The sequence below is a fragment of the Triturus cristatus genome, chromosome 11 (assembly GCF_964204655.1).
Source record: "Triturus cristatus chromosome 11, aTriCri1.1, whole genome shotgun sequence".
Classification (NCBI taxonomy): domain Eukaryota; kingdom Metazoa; phylum Chordata; class Amphibia; order Caudata; family Salamandridae; genus Triturus; species Triturus cristatus.
Genome location: NC_140594.1, coordinates 694,827,653 through 694,849,445, shown reverse-complemented (window position 1 = coordinate 694,849,445; position 21,793 = coordinate 694,827,653). Strand labels below are relative to the sequence as shown.

At 44.9% G+C, this 21,793-nt stretch overlaps 1 protein-coding gene across 1 annotated transcript in view; it reads left to right on the top strand.

Moving 5' to 3' along the window:
• LOC146785328 (ephrin type-B receptor 1) overlaps positions 1–21,793 on the top strand; it is a 793,299-nt gene that overhangs the window by 511,259 nt on the left and 260,247 nt on the right. The window contains exon 5 of the mRNA XM_085634314.1: positions 7,520–7,855. Coding sequence (XP_085490440.1) covers positions 7,520–7,855 — 336 coding nt within the window. The remainder of the gene's footprint in view (positions 1–7,519; positions 7,856–21,793) is intronic.

Sequence of the window (21,793 nt, the reverse complement as noted above, 5' to 3'; positions counted from 1 at the left end):
TGTGAATCTATAGCACTACATACTACGAGCAGATGCTTACAGGGTAAGGAACATTGTTCTTCTGCAGGGAGTTCAGCAAGTCACGAAGTCATGATGTCATTAAGGCGGCATGGGAAAGCACCGTGAGCAACTTTGAACACATTAGCAAAGAGCTCGTAGTTGGTCTTGTTTTGAGCTGAGAGCCATCCAGCTTTATGACAAACTAAATAGGTCTGTATGTCTGTGCAAGCCAAATAGGTCCTAGTTGAGAACTTAAGCACCTTATATAGTGGGGTAAAAATATATTGATGTAGGCCTACTAGAAGAGTGTTCATATAATGTAGTTTGATGAGTCTTAGTAAATTAATGTGTGTCTTTGTGGTATGCAGTAGGAGGCATGGTAGTATTTCTCATATGTTCATGACCTGGTCACATGCTGCTGTGGCATGGCTTGTTAATTAATTCTTCCATGCTTTAAAGAGATGAATAGTTCACCTAGGTTCCTAGCTGAAGAGGTAAAGGTCATGCTGTCTAGAGGGAAATGAACAGCATTTGAAGATTTGTTGTGAGTAGAGGTGGAGAGAAAGTAGACAGCTTCTGCCTTGGAAGAGATGAGCACCAGGGGCTGGAGGGCCATCCAATGTTGAACTGCAGTGAGACAGTCAGAGATGTGTGACTGGAAATCGGGAGCCCATGTGGGAAAAGAGAGCAAGATTTGTTTTTTTTTGGGCTTAGAGATAATACGAGAAACCAAAAGAAAAGAGGCCCAATGTATTGTTTCATTTAATTTGAATGTATTATTTCATTTTCTTTGTAACTGAATATGCTCTTTTCTCAAAAAGTAAACGCTCATCCTCCCAGCACTAATGGTTTATAATGGTTCCTACTGTGTTCTGTGACTGAACATTTTCACCTGAAGATCCTGATACAGCCCAGTCATACGCTTCTACAGATTAATGGAATCTATTTTCTAGATTCTTGTCTGTAAAATAAACCATCCCGCCGTACTGAGCCTCTCTTTGCTGTGACTCGAGTCTTCCATCACTTTAATTAATTTGGTTGCTGACCTTTATGTGTGCTCTAGTTCTCTGATGCTAATGGTGCCTGAAAAGAACAACATATTCTAAACCTGTCATGAAAAGTGTCTTGTGTCCTGGCAACAGTCTGTTGCTGTTTAGATGTTGCCTTCATTCTTTAATACGGAAGTATAGACATCCAGTTTTGCTAACAGCCACATAGCATAGTACACTGATTATTGTTGTTGTTAACCCCTTCCCTGCTCATGACGGAACCGTTCCGTCATGAGCCACGGTTGCCGTGTGCTCATGACGGAACGGTTCCGTCATGGCAATCCTGTCGGCGGCCGCTCCGCCTGCGCGGCGCTGTTTCCCCGCCTGTGCGGGGCGACAACGCAAATGGGCGGAGTCATGACGGAACCGTTCCGTCATGAGCACAGCTCAACTGTGGCTCATGACGGAGCGGCTCCGTCATGAGCACAGGCCCGCCGCGCTGCCCCCCCGCACCCCCCCGCGCCGCGGCGGAATTCCCGCCGCGGCGAAGGGGTTAATTGACGTTGGTATATCGCACAATATCAGCAAAACACACAAGATGATGGACGGAATGTTGCACATTGGCAAAACATTCACCCCCAGTCACAGATCTGGGTTTAATCCATTGTTATTTTGCTCCCCACGCCACCCCAGTTCAGACATGGCCATATGCAAATCAGTCTTGACCCTGTGCCTCATGGGAACAGTCCAGCCCGAACTGCCAAGCCATGTCGTCCTTGGACCGGAATCAAGCATCCTAGGACCGGTTTCGGGGTTTCACCCCTCTTCAGCCAGGATAGCCTGACTCCAGTGGCGTAGTGAGCACGGGACCCACGTCTGGGCATACCCTTCCCACATAGGGCGAACAGCAAAACACACAAGATGGTGAGCAAAATAACGATGGATTAAACCCAAGACTGATTTGCATATGGTCGTGTCTGAACTGGGGTGGCGTGGTGAGCAAAATAATGATGGATGAAACCCAGATCTGTGACTGGGGGTGAATGTTTTGCCAATGTGCAACATTCCGTCCATCATCCTGTGTGTTTTGCATATCGCACAATATGCCACTAAAGTTACATCCTCGCACCTTTTGAAGTTTGGGGATTCATTTTAAAACGTTTCCTCTGATTAGGTAGTGTGGAGGTGTGCGACCAGTAGGTTGAGTATGTCAGCTTTAATTCGTTGTTCGTTTTTGGTGGATGAGACCAGAGAGCTGTATCCCAGTTGTTTGGGGTGCCTATTGGCGGCACGTGTTAATTTGTGGTAGGGAGCTGCTGGTAGGAAGCGCTATTGGATGCTTCAATGATCAGTGCATTGTATAATCGAGCTGTTCTAGATTGAAGCTTATGTTTCCTCTCGACCACGTCACAAAAATAGAAGTTTATTATGCAATTGTACGCTTTAGCCTTTGATTCACCTTGTTTTCTCTGTTTTGTGTAATTCTCACAGTCCACAGGTGTGCTCCCAGGAGGTCAACGAATGTGAATGATTTTCACACGTAGGCTCATTTCCCGAATTATACACATTCTGAATCGTTCATGCTCTAGTCAATGTACAGGTATCTGGTTGGGGTAAACGTGCATTTAGGCATTCCCCTTTTTACTGAACTAGCCAAACATCATTGTATTTGGGGAACGTTTTCCTATACACTCAAAGAAACATAGGGTTTTGCTCCACTCTTTCTATCACGCACTGCACCACTCACACCTATTTTTGTTTACACATAAATTTATAACTGTAATAAGATTGAGAAATATCAAAAATGTTTGGTAATATCCATTTCTCTATTGGTATTCATAGCTAATATGTTTAGTATACTGCACATGTACTTTCTTTTTTTTGTATCCAGCACAAACTCAACCCATAGGTATTGGAGCGCTTTACATGAGCACCCAGGGCTTTAAGGGGATACAAAAATTGAGGTGTCTATAAAAGGGATGTGGCCTATGTAATTAAGGGTGTGGCTTAAATACGTAAACTAATTTCTGTGATTCCCATAGTGTTCCACCCACCCCCATTTTTGGTTACTCTCTGAGTTTTTTTGTTATTTCTTCCAGTTATATATCACAGCAACTGATTTATGCTTAAAACCAGGCAGGACTATTGACTTTGTCAGTGGTTGTTAGATGTTTAGGATATATTTGTAACAACAATTAATTTGTTGAAAATAATTAATATTGAAAATGTTTCAAATCTGAAATTGTGAGACTGTGAATTAAAAAATACTCAGTCCTATGGAAGGAGTACTGGTCTTCAGATTGTCTCAATCACTCCTGTTGTGCTTACTCTCTGCTAGACATGTTCACTCTTTTCCTCTCCACATCTGCATACCTTGCCCCTCATCTCTTTTGTCTCCAGCACCTTCTTTTCACATTCTCTTGAATGTACTTCTTTGCATCTCTTTCACTTCACCCCCCAATGCACAACACACCCTCTCCCCCGTAAACACTGTATATTATTATATTTTTGCCTTATCAATATTTTGACAACTGAGTACCTCTTCTACACACAATTGCGCAGAACAACAAGTATTATTGGAATACATGACCATTGCTCTGTGCACATTGCAGAGAGGCCAAGGATTGGATGACCATGTATTCTGAACACCATTCTGACCCACTGTCAGAAACTGTGAGAGACAGGCCTTCAGCCTCCGCTCCAGTGCTCTAAAGTGGTGGCCGTTATAAACACCTAGAGACGACCCTGTTCGAAGTAAGCTCTATGCAAGAATAATATGCTACGCAAAGAAAACATGGAAACACAACATTGTAGAAATAGCTAATACTCTTATGGAGTGCAAGATTAGGTAAAACGTGAAATGTAAACCGTAATTAAATCACTGACATGGATTATCTTAACTTTTTTTCCATAAATTATTCATAAATTGATCAGTTTTGTCAGTACAGTTAATGACATGAATCTAGAGCCCTTTAGGAGGCCGTTTCAATGTCAGTTTTGAATTTCATCCGGGTTCGAGAATCGGAGAGACTCGGCCCACTTGGTCCCTGTGAGAACCAGTTACAATATACGAGGTCACATTGCTGATTTTTAGGGTCGGGGGGATGAAGTCATTTGCCCAGAATCACAGGGTTTTGAGCTGACACCGAGTCTCCAACTCGGTTCACTGCTTCCCAAGTCGGCATCTCTGGCCATTACGCCACACCCTCACAGGAGCGGTTTTGCTTCTGTGTGCCGCACCCTGTAAACCTTGACCGAGTGGCACTTACTAGTGTGCTGAATGTGCTGTAAAATATTTTTGGGGTTTTGCTATTGCGGAGACTCTTCTGGCGATAACTGTTTGAGTACATGCTCTGCTCCAGCTAGCCTGGGCATGAGTGATTCTGAGGGAAGGTGTAAATGGCCAATACAACGGTATAAAGTCTTAAGTCAGGAGTGTCTCCTGAGACATGGGGAATTTCCATGGTAATCTGGAACACTGACCCAATTCCTGTTGTCATTCCCCATGCTGTCTGTTATTTCCTCCCGACATCTCTCCAGCTTTCAGTAGGGAAAGTGTCCAGGTGAAACCATCAGAAGCCGCAGTCTTCTTACAGGACTAATAATTAGAATGGTGCCACTAACTTCTGTTCGGGGGGCCCAGAACAGCCCCTTGTAACGAGGTCTTTAGTGTCAGGGCTGGACTGGGAACCACAACCGGCCCTGGCAAAGTGCTCGGCCGCCCCCCCCCACCCCTTTCCCCGCAGGGGGTGCCGCCGAGCTCTTTGCCAGGCCCGGTTTTCGGCCGATTTTGTTAGTGGGCCGATTTTGCAGCTATGCTGTAAAAACGTCCCTGTAACAAAAACGGCCCACGGGGGCCCAAAACCAGCCCCCACCCGTGCGGCGCACAGGGGGATTGCCCAGTGCCTGCTACGGCTAGTCCGGCCCTGCTTAGTGTTTACTTCTGCGGTGCGGCCATTTAAGGTTCCTCTAAAGGTGCATGTTGTGGTGTATGGAAAGCAACCCCGGTTCTAGCTGGGGGCCGGGTGGGACAGGCCCACCCAACGATGAGCCTGGCCCACCCAAACATGAGCCCTGGTCCTCGTAGTGAGGACATGAAGGCCAGGCGAAAAGGGGCAGTATGATTTTAAAAGTTTCTCCATACGTTGTTTTTCTTCCTATTCTGGGCCTCGACTCTTTCTCACAGCCATCCCCAATCACCTAACTCCTTTTGGAGAGGTGGGTTGTGGTGTAAGTACAAAAGGGGCTCGGCGAAGGGGTCAAATTCTAAATTTGGCACCGAGTAACTTTTGCCTACTGTCCAGCAACGTGAATATTTCCTTTTCTGTTCAGCCTGGAGAAAAGAAATGTGTTTATTCTGTTTCACCTTTCCTAACCCCCTGTAGCTGCTTATCAGATCAGGCTGTGACACACAGTTTGACTAACAGAGTAGCTAAGGGAATGTGTTACTATTTGTTTTTATTTTTAAAATCTGCACAGGCCCAGCAAGGCACATACTTTGTGTATGCTTCATTTAAATAGTTTTTATCATTTTCATGGCTATGGATGCAAGACAACAATAAAAATGTCCAGATAATTGGCGATTAGTGATCTTGCTGGAGAGCAATCCTTTGCCTGTTGGTAGTTTTGAAATGCAGATAGGCTGTATTTTATGTGGATAGCTCAGTGGGTTACTGCCTTTGTCACAGGGATTCTTGTGTTACTTGCAGTTCAGAAATTACAATCCGAACATAGGACAGTGACCTATGAACTGTCATCAAAGAACTGCATTCAAACATGAATGGTATAATTAGAACTTCACTTTTTAGGTCTCGCCTGACCCAGCGCATGCGCTGGTCTGGCGAGACTTATTGAGAGGGCTCCAAAAAGTGCTACCAGGCCAGCCTAGAGCTACAGTGCATGTGCGCGGGCACGGGCGCCGCGTTTTACCGCGATTACTTTCACTTTCGCGGCCGCTTTGATGTTCTCCGTGAGGCTTAAATAGATTGTAGCAGTTAAAACAAGCATTGGCATAGCCAATAGGTCTCGCTTTTTGGACCTTATAAGTGTTTAGTTATGCAACTGTTGCATAGCTAAACACTTATAAGGTCCCAAAGGTGAGACCTATTGGCTATGCCAATGCTTGTTTTGTGTTACTATATAGTTAGAACTTCCCCAGTCTTTCATTATTTTAATGTTGCCAAAAAGAGTTTGGGGTCGATATACATTTTTATTTCTTAAAGCCAACCCCCAACCACTGGGGTGTGCTTTACATCCTGAGTTTGTGCTTCCGAAGTCCAAAACCTCTTAAAATATACTGCCCACCAGTATGGATGACATGTGATTCCTACACCTTGTAATCCTCATTAGCTTATGTGACATTCCCTATAGACTGATTTAAATACTTGTATGATTCATTGTCTCTGTATAACGTGTGTGTGGTGTAAAGTACTGTGACACCCTACACTGATATGAGTAGCGCTATACAACAAATGAAATGCATAGGAGAGAGGGACTATGGAGAGGTGAAGGGCACTGTTGGGGGTGGTAGTAATGGTATCTGTGGAGAAAGAGGTAATCGATGAGGCGACAAAGACCTCACTAGCGCTAAAGCCGGCCCTGTCATTGCCTTTCGGTTTTATTTAATTAGCAGTCGGGTCATTAGGGCAACTGTAGAACATATTTTAAAGTGTGTGCTAATTATATTTATTGCTATATTCACAGTTTTAAGTTTGAAGGTGATTTTACTAATGATTTTTACAAGAATAATGAAAGTGGAGCTGGATGGTGGCTGATATGGGGCTGGGGCCCAAGGTCAGCTGTGAGATAAGGTGCACAGGAGAGGGATGGTAGAAAAGTGGATAATCGGGCCTGGCCTGTTGGAATATGAGGGTTTGCACTTAGTTCCAGACATTGCTCTTACTTTCAAACAACTCTCCACATGCCCTGTATACGCACAGAATCAATCCGTTGTATCATGTAGGCTACCACAAGAAGCAACAATTTTGGCAAGCATTGGCCCACCCAAATGCACCCTTGGCCCACCCAAATAAAAATTCCTGGAACCGGGCCTGGTGGAAAGTGTCAATAATGTGCCATGGAAGAGGGAACCCGCTACAGTGGTATGCTACTGTAGTGGTGGAAAGAGATGTGGGAGTAGGGATGTGGGGGAGTGGGGGAAGTTGGGCGAAGTAGGGGTTGGGGTATGGGAATCCTAGCACCTTGTATTCCATGGTGCCGTACCATGTTTGGTCCTCGGCTACTTTAAGACCCTGTTTTAGGTGTTGTGTGCATCTGAGATTTCAGTAAGAATGTGGGAAATGAAATAGTAGACAGACAAATGTAATAACAATGGATACAATCCATGTTTTACTAAAGGTACCTGCAATGCTGTTTGATCATTGCTTTCATGCAACTGGTGAGAACAGGGTAAGATGGAGGTTTGGCAGTTTAAGAGAGGAAGAATATCTCCTTGAACTTCAGTGACAGTGTACCCGTGTATCAATCGAATAATTAATTAGTGTTTGATATTTACTCTTCTCTCTCAAAAGGTGTCCCTTCTGGACCTCGGAATGTAATTTCCATCATCAACGAGACATCCATCACCCTTGAGTGGCACCCGCCACGCGAGACTGGCGGCCGCGATGACGTCACATACAACATCATCTGCAAGAAGTGCCGGGCCGACCGGCGAAGCTGCTCACGCTGTGACGACAACGTGGAGTTTGTACCCCGGCAGTTGGGCCTTGCCGAGGGACGAGTGTTCATCAGCAGCCTGTGGGCCCATATGCCTTACACTTTTGAGATCCACGCCGTGAATGGAGTGTCCAACAAGAGTCCTTTTCCTCCACAGCACGTGACTGTGAATATCACCACCAATCAAGCCGGTAAGTCACTCAGTCCTTCCGTTAACATTCTGAGAGTGCTTGTCAGAGATGCTGGGTTGGCAGAGGTGGTGGTATCACCCAAGAAGACGAAGTGTTTTGTTCCCCATACCCAGAGTCACACATTTGCACCCGCACACTGCTGGGCCCATCTTAAAGGACAAAGGGCATAACTTTGTCTCATTTTCTATACAGTATTAGACCTTTTTGTGAAACGAAGTCCGCAAACTATTTTGGAAACAAAGGTGTTTGTAGTGATATGTTTATGTACGGTGTAATAATATGTAAATGTACTAACCCTCTCGCACCAATATAGCTCACTTTGGTCATGCAGGGGTAATGGATAATTATGTGGTATCCATATGAGATATAATGAGGTTTCTTCTTGTGTGCCTAAGAGGAATCGTACTTCATAAGATACATCACAGTGAAGTATTGTATCGATATAGGTGCCCCAACTCTGCTGCCTATGGCTATAATAGGGCATAGCCCCTGCAAGTACCCCCTATTCTTTCTTGTGTATTTGGAGACGACTAAACATACTCAAAAATATGGCTTGCAAACTATGATGAGCTACACAATTCTTGAAATGAAGGAGACCGAATGAAACAACATAAAATCTTACAGAGTTTTTAGATGGGAAGGGACTCTGGAGTAGGCTTCAGCACAACATGGATTGAGCACCTCAACTGCGTTGGAGTGGGAAGCCGTCCAGACAAAGGTGCGAGGAATAAGTAAAGAACTGGACCGTCACCCCATTTCCTAAGGTTTAGCATTGTAGAACCTTATCAAGTGGTGGTTCTGTGGGCCTTTTTCTCGGCGGGAGAGAATACCTTCCTCCTTTCTGATCACTGATGATCAGATCCATGGTGGAATATCAAGAGACGAGGCTGTCCTTCGTCAGTCTGTCACGCTAGCCATTGACCACACAAGAGTAACTGGAAAGACTCCCTCAACCTGGGACACTATACCACTCCTAATAAGGAAAACAAGCATTGGCATAGCCAATAGGTCTCGCTTTTGGGACCTTATAAGTATTTAGTTATGCAGCACAATATCCTTGGTGCAATAACATCAACTGTTGCATGGCTAAAAACTTATAAGGTCCCAAAGGCAAGACCTATTGGTTATGCCAATGCTTGTTTTAAGATGCCTGGCATGCAGTTTTAAATGTAGGCTGGTAAGAAAGGTGCCAACCCGAGGGGCAAGGTCTAGAGAGAAATAAGATAGGAAGAGAGGTGAGTTATAATGAGATAGCACAAATAGAAAGGTGAAGCACAGAATGACATGTCAGGTAGAGCCGGTGGGATGAAAAATAGAAAGATATGAGAAGTAGAGAGAAAAGAGGTGCAGATGGGGTAGAGAGATGAGGCTAATACAGAGGAAGAGCAAGGGAGAAGTAGAGAATGGTGAAATAGTGAGAGAGAGAGACGGAGGTAAAACAGATGTATTAAACGAGCGAGACATTGGAAGCAGAGAGAGCGAACGGAAACAGTGAAGGAGATAGAAAGAGAGATGAAAGCAAAGGGGGTGATAGATGGAGCGGAAGAGGCAGAGAGAGCATTGTAGAGAGCAAGAAATAAAATAATGGGAAAGGTGAGGGAAAGAGGACATCATAAAAAGAGAGACATAGAAGGCCAATAGGTAAGGTAAATTGAGAGGCTAGATAGTGTATGAGAGGTGGGGAAGAGAGAGAGGAGGCAGTGAGTTGTGAGGCAGAGAGAGAAGTGAAAGAGAGAATGGTGAGGACACAAAGGGGGCAGTGGTATGCAGGCAGGGAGGTGTCAGAATCAGAAATAAAACAATATGCAGTAAAAAGGGAAAGAGAAACAGCTCGCGGTTATGAATATATTTAAACAAACCAAGAATGCAGCCTGGCTCGCGCACAGACCTGTTTAGAATAACTTTCACAAATATGTCTAGCGCCCGCAGATACTCATGGTTTACTTGCGCTCGTTCGACACTAGGAGAAAGGGCGTATGTGCTGCGACTTCTGACATCTCGGTGGCAGTTTTTAAAAAACAAAACAAAAAACATAAGGCGCAATACAGGACTTCTGAAGGATTGTTTCCTGGAATCGAATTGGCAATCTCTGAACAAGGAAATAAACGAGCAGCACGCATGTTAAACAACGAACAAACATTGAGCATAATCTGCACAGAGCGTGCGATAAATGACAAAACCCGGAGTGGAGTTTCAGAAGTAACTGGACTAGAATACAATACACACGAGAAACAAAAGCGAAAGATGCAATTACATTGTGGAATACAGCACTTGTTATTTTAGTGTGCTATGAACTGTGGCTGTACGCATCGTTATAAAAACAGGTTATTCTCCTTATAGGGAGTTGTCATGTCGCTCCATGACAGAAACTCCCACTTAGTTTTAAAGTTCACAAATCATTGTCAAAAGTCAATAGAATTTCGTTATACCACTGCAGGGAGCAGGGTGAGGTGGTGTTTTAAAAGCAGGGGGGCTTGTTAAAAACAATGGCGGCAAGCGGGTCAGGCGCTAGTGGGTTAACACAACGAATGCATGTCTAACGTAGAGCTGCTGACCCTGGAACTGGGTTCAACTCTCGGCGTTGGCTCAATATGCCATGATCCTGGGCAAATCACTTAATCCCCCCAGTGTAATCGAAAAAAAAAGGGAAAAAAGCGAAAGTGTCAGTGTAATGTACATGGTGCTCATGTAAAGCACTCCAATGCCTTCGGGTACACGAGTGAGGGTGCAGGACATGGCTGAAGCAGGGGGGTATGTAAAACAACAGAGCAGAGAACTTATGCCACTCCTAAACCTATGCATCCCAGCGTATTAAGAAGAAATATCAGGGTTCCATTTTGAAGAGCAGACATATCTTGGAAGTGGTGTGAGCCAAGAAGTATCTAAAAGCATGGGTGAAAGGTCATCAGTGCTGGTGCGAGAAGAGACCGTGTCATGGCCACTGGCACTGTGAGAGTTTGCGGCTGCAGCTGCTACATTTTCTACATAATTATGAATTTTCTACATTTGCCACACTCTCCATCTGCTGCAAAAGCTGTGATTTCATCCAAAAAAATGTTTCTAGCTCAAAAGGATCAAATATTTTTTCAAGATGGGCAACACATTGCCGCACAGAGAAAGGCTCTTACCAATTGTTGACTTGACACCAGTTGCTTATTTCAGTATTTGGGTGTCAAAGTGCGACTTACCTTTGCTGACGTGTAAAAAAGAAAAAAGCCAAAATAATTATGCAAAATGTGCCGCTTTGCTCTGCCTAATTTGCCTTATCTTGCTGCATAATTTGCTCCTCTACTGTAGCATAATTTGCTCCTCCCCTGCCGCATAATTCAAGTGGCCATGGATATTGCTTTGGGTGTACGCGGAGGACGGCAAGGGACAAGCATGCACACATGAAATCCCTCGGTGCGGGAAAGAATTGGATTACTGTGTTGAAAAGAAAGGCAAAGCGAAGCTGCCATTTTGCTGTAGACAACGCATTGTGCTCATACAAAAATATGCACGCCAGTGGCTCATCCACATCTTCTAATTGCTGGTGACTCACGGGTGCCGGAAACAATGTGCTTCACTTTGCTACAAAACCGCAGTTTTGTGTTTTTCATTGACCTTGTGGAACAGTGAGTTGCCTTTACCCCGACATATAAAGTTCACGGTTTGTTTCATTGTAACACAGAATGCAGGAACATTTTACAGCAACTAACGGTTTGAGGGCGAGTTTGAGCTGGCTGAAATACTTGGCACATGTCTGAAGAAGACATGATGTGTGGTGCTGTTTAGGATCAGAGTGTAAGCTAAGCAGTCCGTAGTTAAGAGTCTGCTATTCCAATCTTCCATAGTGAGCATGAACCAGAGCGCCCAGACAGTGCCTAACATTTCAACATATCCTGTGTACTTCAAGGCAGTGTTTCCGTGAATGCTCTTCCGAAGCACTTACCTCAGTCACTGCTGCTCAAGAAAAGTTGGCACCGCACGTTGGTGTAATGGTTCTTTCTACCCCCAGACTAAAAACACTTTGTGTAAAAGGTATACATTGTTGTACTCGCTGAAAACAAGCATATATTTATAATTGAAATAGAAGTGAAGTTTAAACAAGCCCGGGAGCTGAGTGCGCGTGTGCGCTAAAATATATATTTTTTAAAACACGCGAGTGAAAGCAGGCTGGCGAGTGGTGTGCGATGTGCGCGCACCATGACGAGAGAGGAAAGCCAGATGGCGCCTCTGCTTGTCATTGTGTGCGTAACTGCACGCTCTATGCCAGCAGTGGTCGGACTTTTAAAAGCCCGTTTGCTAAATGTCTCGCAGAGCAGCGCATGCGCTGGCTCAGGCGATACCTAAAAAGGAGTGGAAGGTACATTAGGCTGGCTTGCAACCTGGGCAGCAACATACACTTGAGTTTGGAGTCTGTCTGTTACCCCTGAAGAAACAGGAAATGTTGATAAGTGATAGGAATCAAAACAGGATCTGAGATGGCCACCTCCACTAGCCCAGCCAAGGTTATTGGCATTAGGAAAGAACAGTAGGTGGCTGGCTAGTAATGTTTCTAAAGCATTTGCTCTTTTTTACTTCCATCTGCAGGCTGTCACACACATCAACAAGCATTTACAATGCAACGGTTCCGGCATTGTTAAAGTTAGAGCTATTGACATTGCTCATGACAATGCCGTTTCTTTAAATGTTTTAAAAACAAAAACATAAACAAAAATAATGTCATGAGCAATGCCAATAGCTCTAACTTTACCAATGCCGAGACCATTGCATTGTATATGCTTGTTTTATTTCCTATTAGTTTGCCTTTCCTTGGCGGTCCACCCTTCTCATTAGCCCGTTGCGGTTTCTCCCCATGACATTCTCCTCCTTCATGCTCATAGAGACTGTTGTGTGTAGTCCTGTGGTGGAAATGCAAAACCAATTCAGAATTCGGCATCGCCACAGTTCCTGTGATTCCCGTGGTCACAGCCTTTTCTAATGTGTGCTGTTGCGCTCAGTAAATGTATGGCTGGACGCCTTATACCCCTGTCGCTTGGCCAACCACTTCCAAGCAGTCCCCCCGCACGAACACGTCTGCCCGTGTTGATATGTCTGCTTACGTTTGTGATATCTGAATAGTCCCAGGTTCATGCGTTTGCCGTTATCGCACTCCAGTTTTTTCTTTGCGTTCTGATACTTGTATTACTTTACAATGGAACAAACAGCTTGCAGGCCACAGAATGCAAAAGTTAAACATGGACTCGGTGAGCTACTCGCGCGTGGACCCGAAACAAATGTACTCTCTACAGCTGTTTACATGTTGAAAGCCGCCGGCTGTACCCAGCACGTCAACACCACAAAGTACAGGGCAATGTGACTGTGCTTCCCCGTGTTACAGTCGCGTGTGTAAACATTAATGCCACGCAAACTGCCTCACAGGACTCGCTAGGACAAATGCCCGCATCCGAGGGAGAGAAGTAAAATTATCATCCCGAGTCAATGGGAATTACCTTCAATCCAGAGGCTCGAGAGGTTTCCCATATGTAACGAAGTCCTCTTCCTCTGCATCACTGTCCTGCGCCGCCATCTCTCCCTGGGTACAGGAAGCAAACGGGGACAAACTGCTTCCGCTACAGTTCAAAACGCGTTCACAAGTTTCACAACAGACTTGTCCTGTTACTGCAGTGCACTAGACGTCAGCTCTGATCGACGAGCTCCCTGTACTGTTGTAAGACTGATATACAATTAGCTTTAGTAAAACAAGGCAGAGCAAAAGGCAAGCACACCACTGCCTTTCTCCGAGGCAGAGCAGAAATGCCTCGGAGAAAGGCAGCGGCATTTTCCGATTCGGGGGCGTGTTTGTCTTTTCTCTCCTCCAGCCATTGGCTGGAGGAGATAATTAGACTTCTTGCAAAAAACACGCCCCCCGATCCGAAAAGGACGGGGCCTAATCGGAATGACTGACCTCTTCTCCAATGGCTGGCCAGCATTCAAGAGGCCAGCCAATGGAGAACAGGGGAGAAGAGGGGCAGGTTCAAGCCCCTCTTCTCCAAGTCATTAAATCTCGCGAGCGAGACTGCGCAAGCGCAGCCTTCGCTAGCCGAGACCTAAAAATCACTTAGTCAGAAACTGTTTCCTGTTCCTCCCCATTAACTTCCTACTTGGTGCCCATGTTTCAGGGGCTGGTGATGTTCAAATATGTTTGCGTTAACAGTGTTTGGTATGTGTATATATATATATGTTGATAGGGTGGAGAAGGGCTAAAATTGCATGCTACTTTCACCTGATGTTTACACCACTTGGAGATGCCAAAACTATTATGAAGCACTCTATAAAGACACATTCTTATAATCCAACTTGTGTTCTGTGCTGTAAATATGTTCACCGTTGTTATACTTTCTTCCCAGTGCCAGCAATGCATTACATATAATGTGTTAAAACATATGAAGCATGATATTTTTCCTGCGTGATTCGAAGATAGGATGAAGCAGACCTTTTTGTGTATTCTTCAAAATCATTTTTTTTATATAAATATATTGCTTTATCTGAGCTAATATTTGTTTGTGTTAAAATCAGCAAAAGTGTGAATGAAAAGAAGTTAAAGATGAATGTGGCCATGTGGTCTGCTTTTAGATATTGCTCTCGAGGCAGTGCAAGCTGTCTGGTTGCAAAACACCTATTGTTAGCTTATGAAGAAATACAGTGGGCATAAAGGCTGTCCATTGCTTTCCATTGGTTGGCTTCATTGTCACTGTCATGTTCTTGCTTCTTATTCAATGATTTTTCTTGTTCATCTTGCTCTATCATGTGTTTGTACCGCCCCTGGAGCATATCCCCTTTACCATCTTCTTGACTGGCTGATTTTTATCCTTCCACCGCTCATTTGTAGGGAACTCATTTTTTTTTTGGTTAAGCATTCCGTGAGAGTGCATGTGTTTTCCAGCAGTCATCTCTTGGGTGCTTCTCCTTCCCCACATGTGCTTCGAGTTACTTTCTCTTGCCCATGTGCTCTCCCTCACTGTGTTGTTCTTTCCATCATGTACTTTTCCTCCTGCCCACTGTGTTGCTCCTTAACTCGCATGCTGCTTTCCCTTCCTGCCTTTATTTTTACTTTAACCCCTGCACCTGCTTTTTGCAACCCTGACATGATTATCCATTGCCTTCAGATCCAGCGTGGTCCTATTTTTTTTACAGATTTTTTTTGCAGGGCCAGGCAGCAAATCGGTGTCGGTCCCTCTCCTTTAAGAAAGAAAAGTGATTCTGTGCCACTTTATTTTCATTGTTTGCATTTAATGATCCATCTTGTGTCAGTAAACAGAAAAAAGGCGCTCATGTCATTTCGTAGGTGCGCACATACATTGTGATGCACACTCATACTTCAATGATGACGCATGCGTGCCAACGTCTCGTAACACATACACACGTCTACAAAATGAGAGGGCCACTGACGGCCATGCTGCACCAAAAAATGCTTTTTTGCTGATGCTGTACAGAATCGCCAAATGGCATTGACAAAGCCAAAAATTCCCAAAGATGACAACTAATGGCTTTGCTATTTCTTGTTCAATACTGCAAATGTGACTATTGTGTGTGAGCCACAGCTCAAGCTCAACCCTCCCTCCTCACTACCGTGTGTTAGCATGCAGGAGGTGACACATCCGTGCTTGTAGAGACTCCCGAGGCCGGGCCATTGCACTGAGGCTCCATCACCCTGCACCGCCATCTTTAAGCCACTGGAAGGCTCTGGGCAGCCTTTGCGCATTGTCTTTAATATTTTAGCAGCCCAGCCCCCGGAGAAGGATCGAAGTGAGGTATGCTCTTTATTGACAGGCTCTTCATTTTCTTCTAAGAGCGTGTTGTAAACCTGCCTCCTGTCAGCACCTATCACTTCCTCTTCACGGGCCGCCCGTTCATCTTTCGCTCAGCCTGCCCTCCACTCTGACTCGTCTTTCATCAGTCTATTGACGGCTCCCTTTGTTAATCATTTCAATGTAATCAATATTGATAGATCAGGCAGCTCTACCTTTGTTGTGTTTCATGTGCTCTTCTCTATACGTGATCATCCTGCGTTTATGTACCACTTCCCTTTCTTTATCACATTCTCACTTTCATGTTCCTCCTTAAGTCGAACACTCATTGCTTCCCCCTTCTTTTCCTAGTCTTCCTACTTCCTTATTTCATCTCTCGTACCCATTTCCCTCTTCTCATCCTTTCTCTTAATTGTCTTTCCCTTCCCCTCACTTAACTTTCCCTGTCTTCCTAGCCTTTCTCTTTTCTGACCCTTTCCTTTCCCTTCCCTTCTCCAGGCTTCCACGCACTCGCGCATCCTGAGGGCGGGCGCGCCCGAAGGGATAAATAAAGGGGCGCAAGACCGCTCGGGGTCTTTGGCCCAGCCCATAACCAGGTGTCCGTGTCCCATGTAATTGGTGTGCCCCACACGTGTACGATATACTATCCAAATCCTGCAGTTTTACCCCACTTCGCCATCTCTACCTTTCTCTTTCCTGCTTTGTTCCTTCCTTTCTGTCTCTTCGCTTCCCCATTGCTTACTGTCTCCTCTTTAAGCCTTCAGTTCAGTTCCCTTCATTCCTCGCCCTCTGTTCCGCGCCGCCTCCTTTTCACAGTATTTGCATTCAATAGAGAGGTGGAGGGGCCACTGACCGCTCGAGTCAGACTCGAGCCAAATGCCTGGATCTGCGATTCTGCTCGAGGCCGTCTAGAACCATCGAGTTCAAAAGGAGCTAAATTCTCCTAGCGGTCAATGTGGCCTCGTGGCTACAGCTGCCCACCATCGGGTACAAAAGGGGGTGGTGATGGACGGAGCATCAGAACCAGTTCGGGCTGGACTGTTCCCATGAGGCACACGGTCAGACTGATTTGCATATGGCTATGTCTGAACTGGGGTGGCAGAGTGGGCTAAAGAACGGTGATGGATCAAACCCAGATCTGTTGACTGGGTGTGAGTGTTTGATTGGTTCTGATGCTCCGTCCATCACCACCCCCTTTTGTACCGCCCACCATCGGGAGCAGGGTTTGAATCCCTGCCTTGGCTCAGCATCCTGTGAATCCTGGCAAATGTCACTGTGACGACAAAAGCGAACATGTAATGTAGTCTGTGTGTGTATTGAAGCACTGTTATGTCTTTCTGCAAGGTAAAAACTTTGTAAAATTGCGCAAAAGAAAAGTAGGATTCTGCCTGTTACCCAAACTCTGATATTCTCCAAGAAGTAAGCACAAAGCAATGACCTTTCATGGCAGAGAGTCCAGTCTAGAGGCTGAATTAAACATTATGAAAATGGAAAATCTTGAACCAATCGCAGCTTCTCTGCTTGACTTAATTGTGTGACCCTAGGTAATACATATTTCACCCAGAATCCTTTTTGGTCACTATCACATATGAGAGCACCTTCAAATACTTAAGTTCAGGATATTTGCTGTACAAAGAACCTGCCTTTTGTTTGATTTAATAGCTTATAAAGTTGCTCCATCTAAGATAAGAGTGTAGACAAAGTATACCGTACATATGACAACTAACTTGGCTCTTATTTCACTAATAACATGTCATAAGGTTGTGGGCAGGAATGTTTCTCAGATCATATTTAAAAACTCCCACTTTTAATAAATACTTTTCTGTGAATCTGATGTTCTAAGGTGAAACTCTCCAGCGTGTTAAAGAAATACAGGTTCTGGAACTTTGAAGGCAACTTACCATAAACTGTGATGTTTATTGCATGATTTATATATCAGATAAATTCAGGACTCGGCTTGCTCACAGGCTCTTAGAGCCAGCCTCCACTTGGCTCTGGTTCAGCTCTCCCTGCTAATTTGTTTTCTTGACCGCCTCTAATCAAATACAACTAACAGCAGTGCCTAATTTGTAAAACAAAAATACGTGCCAGGGCCTTCCTTAGGAGATCCCTTCAGCTTGCTCCACCTATTGCCCCTGCCAGCGTTGCCAGTGGCAATACAAACACAACTACTGACCATAACACACCTACAAGTGTGACAATTCGGACTATTCCAGGCCCCCAAATCCATAAGAATAGCTTGGGTGGCAGGTATTAGTCATTTTTAATGTGTAGTGAATGAATAAACAACTGTTGAGCTCAACTCTAAATAAGGCAAACAGCGCCCCCAAGTGGCAGACTGCCATAGGTGCCAGTGTGGACAATTAAGTGCCGGCGCCAAGCACTGGAAACCACTGGCTCAAATTAAGCAATTACATACAGCCTGAAGAAGCCCCCTTTAGAATGAACTCGCTGAACAACCCCCACTGTCTATCAGTGCTTCCTGTTACCCTCCTTAGTTCAATGCTGCATCAAATTATTATTTTTTACTTTGGGAGTTAATGCTCACCACTCCCCTTGCTGCTCTACACTACATTTCTGGCATGCAGGCAAGTCTTCCATGCTGTTTGTCGCTTGCACATCACCTCAAATGTTGCAATTGCTGTAATAAGCTTGAAAACAGCAAATAGTGCGATTCCTGCATCGACACATTCGGAGGCGAGTGTGGCATCAAAGCAGCCAGAAATCTCCATCTTGTTTATTTCCCTAAAATATTGCTCCATTCTAGAACTTGCTGCAGTTCACTCTGCACATGTAGGAGGATTCTTCATATCTAAGGACTTTTTTTCAGTACATGTGCCTAATATAGTTCCAAGTATTTAACAGTGTATCATAGCAGTTATATAGTGCTTCGAATCCCAGTTTTGACCAAGATTAGCTCAGTGTGTGGTGTTAGTTTTAAAGTTCTACCTGCAGAGACCCTGAGTCCTGTGAAGATTACAGACGCTGAGATGCAGGTCTTGCACTCATACAGGCAGTTGTGAATACGTACAGCCTAAAGCTTTAGCTCTCACACTTTAAATATATTGGGGCATATTCTCAAGCCCCTATCGCCATGGGAACATCACTTTTTTAGACGTTCCTGTGGGGATAGGGCCAGCGTCCTATTCTCAAGGCAGCATTAATCCACTTAACGTGGGGAGGGTTAACGCTGCCTTGAGAATAGGGCCCCTTTCACGCTAAACTTAGCGTGAGAGGGGTCGTGCAGTGGGTGTTGCGGTGGGCGTACCACCGCAACACCCATTGTATTCGACGTTGCCACCTATTATCAAGGGCGGCAATAATATGTGGCAGCGCCGAACTTAAGACCAGAAAAATCCTTGTCTTAAGGTGGCAAAACGAGGGGAAATGCTTAATTTCTCCTCGTTTTTGCGATTTCCATGTATGCTGCCTTGTGCAGCACACATGGAAATAGCAAAATGCCATGGAGTTAACGCCAACTCAGGCACCCTTGAACCAGAGTGCTAGGGTGTCTGCGAGCAGGGAGGTTTGTTTATGTACAGGAAGGTGTCACTTCCTGTACATAAACAATCCTTTTAAAAAATGCTGTTTTGTCACTTACATGTGTGCTGCATGAAGCAGCACACATGTAAGTTACTAAACGGCATTTTAGGTTTGTTTATGTGCAGGAAGGGACACCTTCCTGTACATAAACAAACCTCCCTGCTCGCAGACACCCTTGCACTCTGGTGCAAGGGTGCCTAAGTTGGCGTTAAGTTGTGAGACTTAGCGCCAACGCAGGGGGGAACGCCAGGCTGCACCACATTCTTGAGAATAGGGTGCAGCCTGGCGTTTCCGAAGTGGCGGTGAGAGGCGTTAAGCCAAGGAGTTGAACGCCTCTCACCGCCACTTCCTCGTGAATATGCCCCATTGTCTTAAATTCTTTTGCGCTTAGGCAAACCGTTGATTACCTTAACTCTGAACGAAAACCCAGGCTGTTACGGTTCTCCAGCTGAGCTGAAACCCTGGTTCTTCTTTGCTGCCTATCTGAGCTCTTGGGTACGGTTTCCCCATATTGCCCAAACCTTTGGGCATCAGACTCACTCCCTGCTTCATCCTGCACTGGGATACTCCTAGAACCAAATGACATATGCTGAGGAGATATGCCCTTGTCCTGTCACCCACACTAGGACCGGGAGTGACAATTTCATTACACTGGCAAAATCTTGCTTAATTTCTGCATTTCACCTTACCCTTGCTACGTGAATTTCCACGAAAATTACACCAATTCCCTATATCATGTAATTTTAAGTCCATTCGGGTATAAATCCTATTGCAGGTGCACAAGGACATCACAGACAGAATGTGACCGAACACAAGTGTGTGAAGGGCACAGAAAGAGACTGTGTGGAACAGAGGAGGGAGAAAGGGATCAAGGGAAAAGTAGAACAGGAGGAAGAAAAATGTGTGAAATGGAGAGAGAAATGATGGTGAGGAAAGAGGAGAGAGGGATCGAGACAAAGAAGGAGAGACAGAAATTCAAAATGGTCAAAGTGAATAGTGAGAGAAGAGGAAAGCGAACGAGGGTCCACCAGATGAGAGAGATAGAACGGATGTGAAGGAGGGAGGATCACAGAGGGAGAAGGGGCAGATAATGGAGTGAAAAAGAGTTTCAAACAGATGCTGAGGTTGACAGAGAGAATGACGGAATGAGAAAAAAGAGGTTGCTTGAGACAAAGGCGAGATGAAGGGAACATAGAGAAAGGAGGCATGTGGAAATGACTGGCAAGGGTAGCACAGAGGAAGGAACAGCTAGAAGTGAGGGCACGATGAGGTTGAAAGGGGAGTGAACAGAGAGAGTATGTGAGTATTCAGTGTGTAACTTGCATGTCAAAGCTTTCAATCCCAATTGCTTATGGAGCTGAGATGGACAATTTACATATTGCTGACATTTGTGTAGAGCTCTGCATAGAGGTCAAAGTGTACAAGATCTACTAAGAAGACATTCCCAAGCTTTTTTTAAGTTCCCATACTTTTTGTTAACAACTATTACCCCTGAAGTGTTAATGTTGATCGTGAGAAAGAGAGGATCTCCTGCACTGTGAATCGAGAGGAGGGCCACACCAGGGCCGGACTGGCCATAGCGGGCACCGGGCAATCCCCCAGTGGGTCGCAGGGGAGGGGGCCGGTTCTGGGCCCCTGGGGCCGTTTTTGCAGCATAGCTGCAAAATCGGCCCTGTAACAAAATCGGCCGAAAACCGGCCCTAGCAAAGAGCTCGGCGGCACCCCCAACTCCCCCCCCTTTACAGGGGAGGGGGGGTGGCGGCCGAGCACTTTGCCAGGGCCAGTTTTGGTTCCCAGCCCGGCCCTCGGCCACACAGCTAAAAGCCAGAAACACGCCTTCTCTCAAGGGTGTCTGTTAAAAGGACGAAATATAAATGTTTGCAATTTGTTTAAGAGCAAATCTCAAAGCAATTGGCGAGCCTATCTTAGACTGCTTGTAATTCATTTTTTAAGACACAGCTATCATAATGTGTGCACTTAAATTGTTGACTTACATATTCACAGTGCTTTCTGTCACAGTTTGATATGTCATTGTATTACATTCATGTCATCATTCCTCAGTGCACCACACAGGATTCAAATCAGGTGGCCTCCAGGTAGACAAACAAGCGTCTGAAGTGATCACAGTAATCAACTAACTTTTCCTACCTGAACAATTCATCACCTACAGATTCATTTAACATGTTTACTTTTCATTTAAGGTGTATGAATTATATTTAGGTCAAAGGCAAACCAAATAGTTACATATTATCTTGTTCTTTTTAGCCTTCTATGATCCCCACCACAATTGCACAGTTCACATACATCTGTATGTAGGAAAGCGGTGCTGTGTATTGCAAATTCCAATGCTTCTTGTTTTTTTAAGACCTATAAGTAGACCTGACTCTGTTCGTTTTCTTCTCTAAGCTGTAGGCACTTCATTGCAATTCAAAGATCTGACTGGTCCCACATCTACTATAGCTATCTGCAATTCCCATAATTATTGACAAACTGCGTACCTAAAAAGGATAATGATGGACAATGAACGTGATTTATAAATAACGGATGTTCCGTGAAATTTATGAAAGGACTGCCACCCTTTTTGTGCTAGCTTCACAACATGCACTTTTTGGCAACTCCCTCA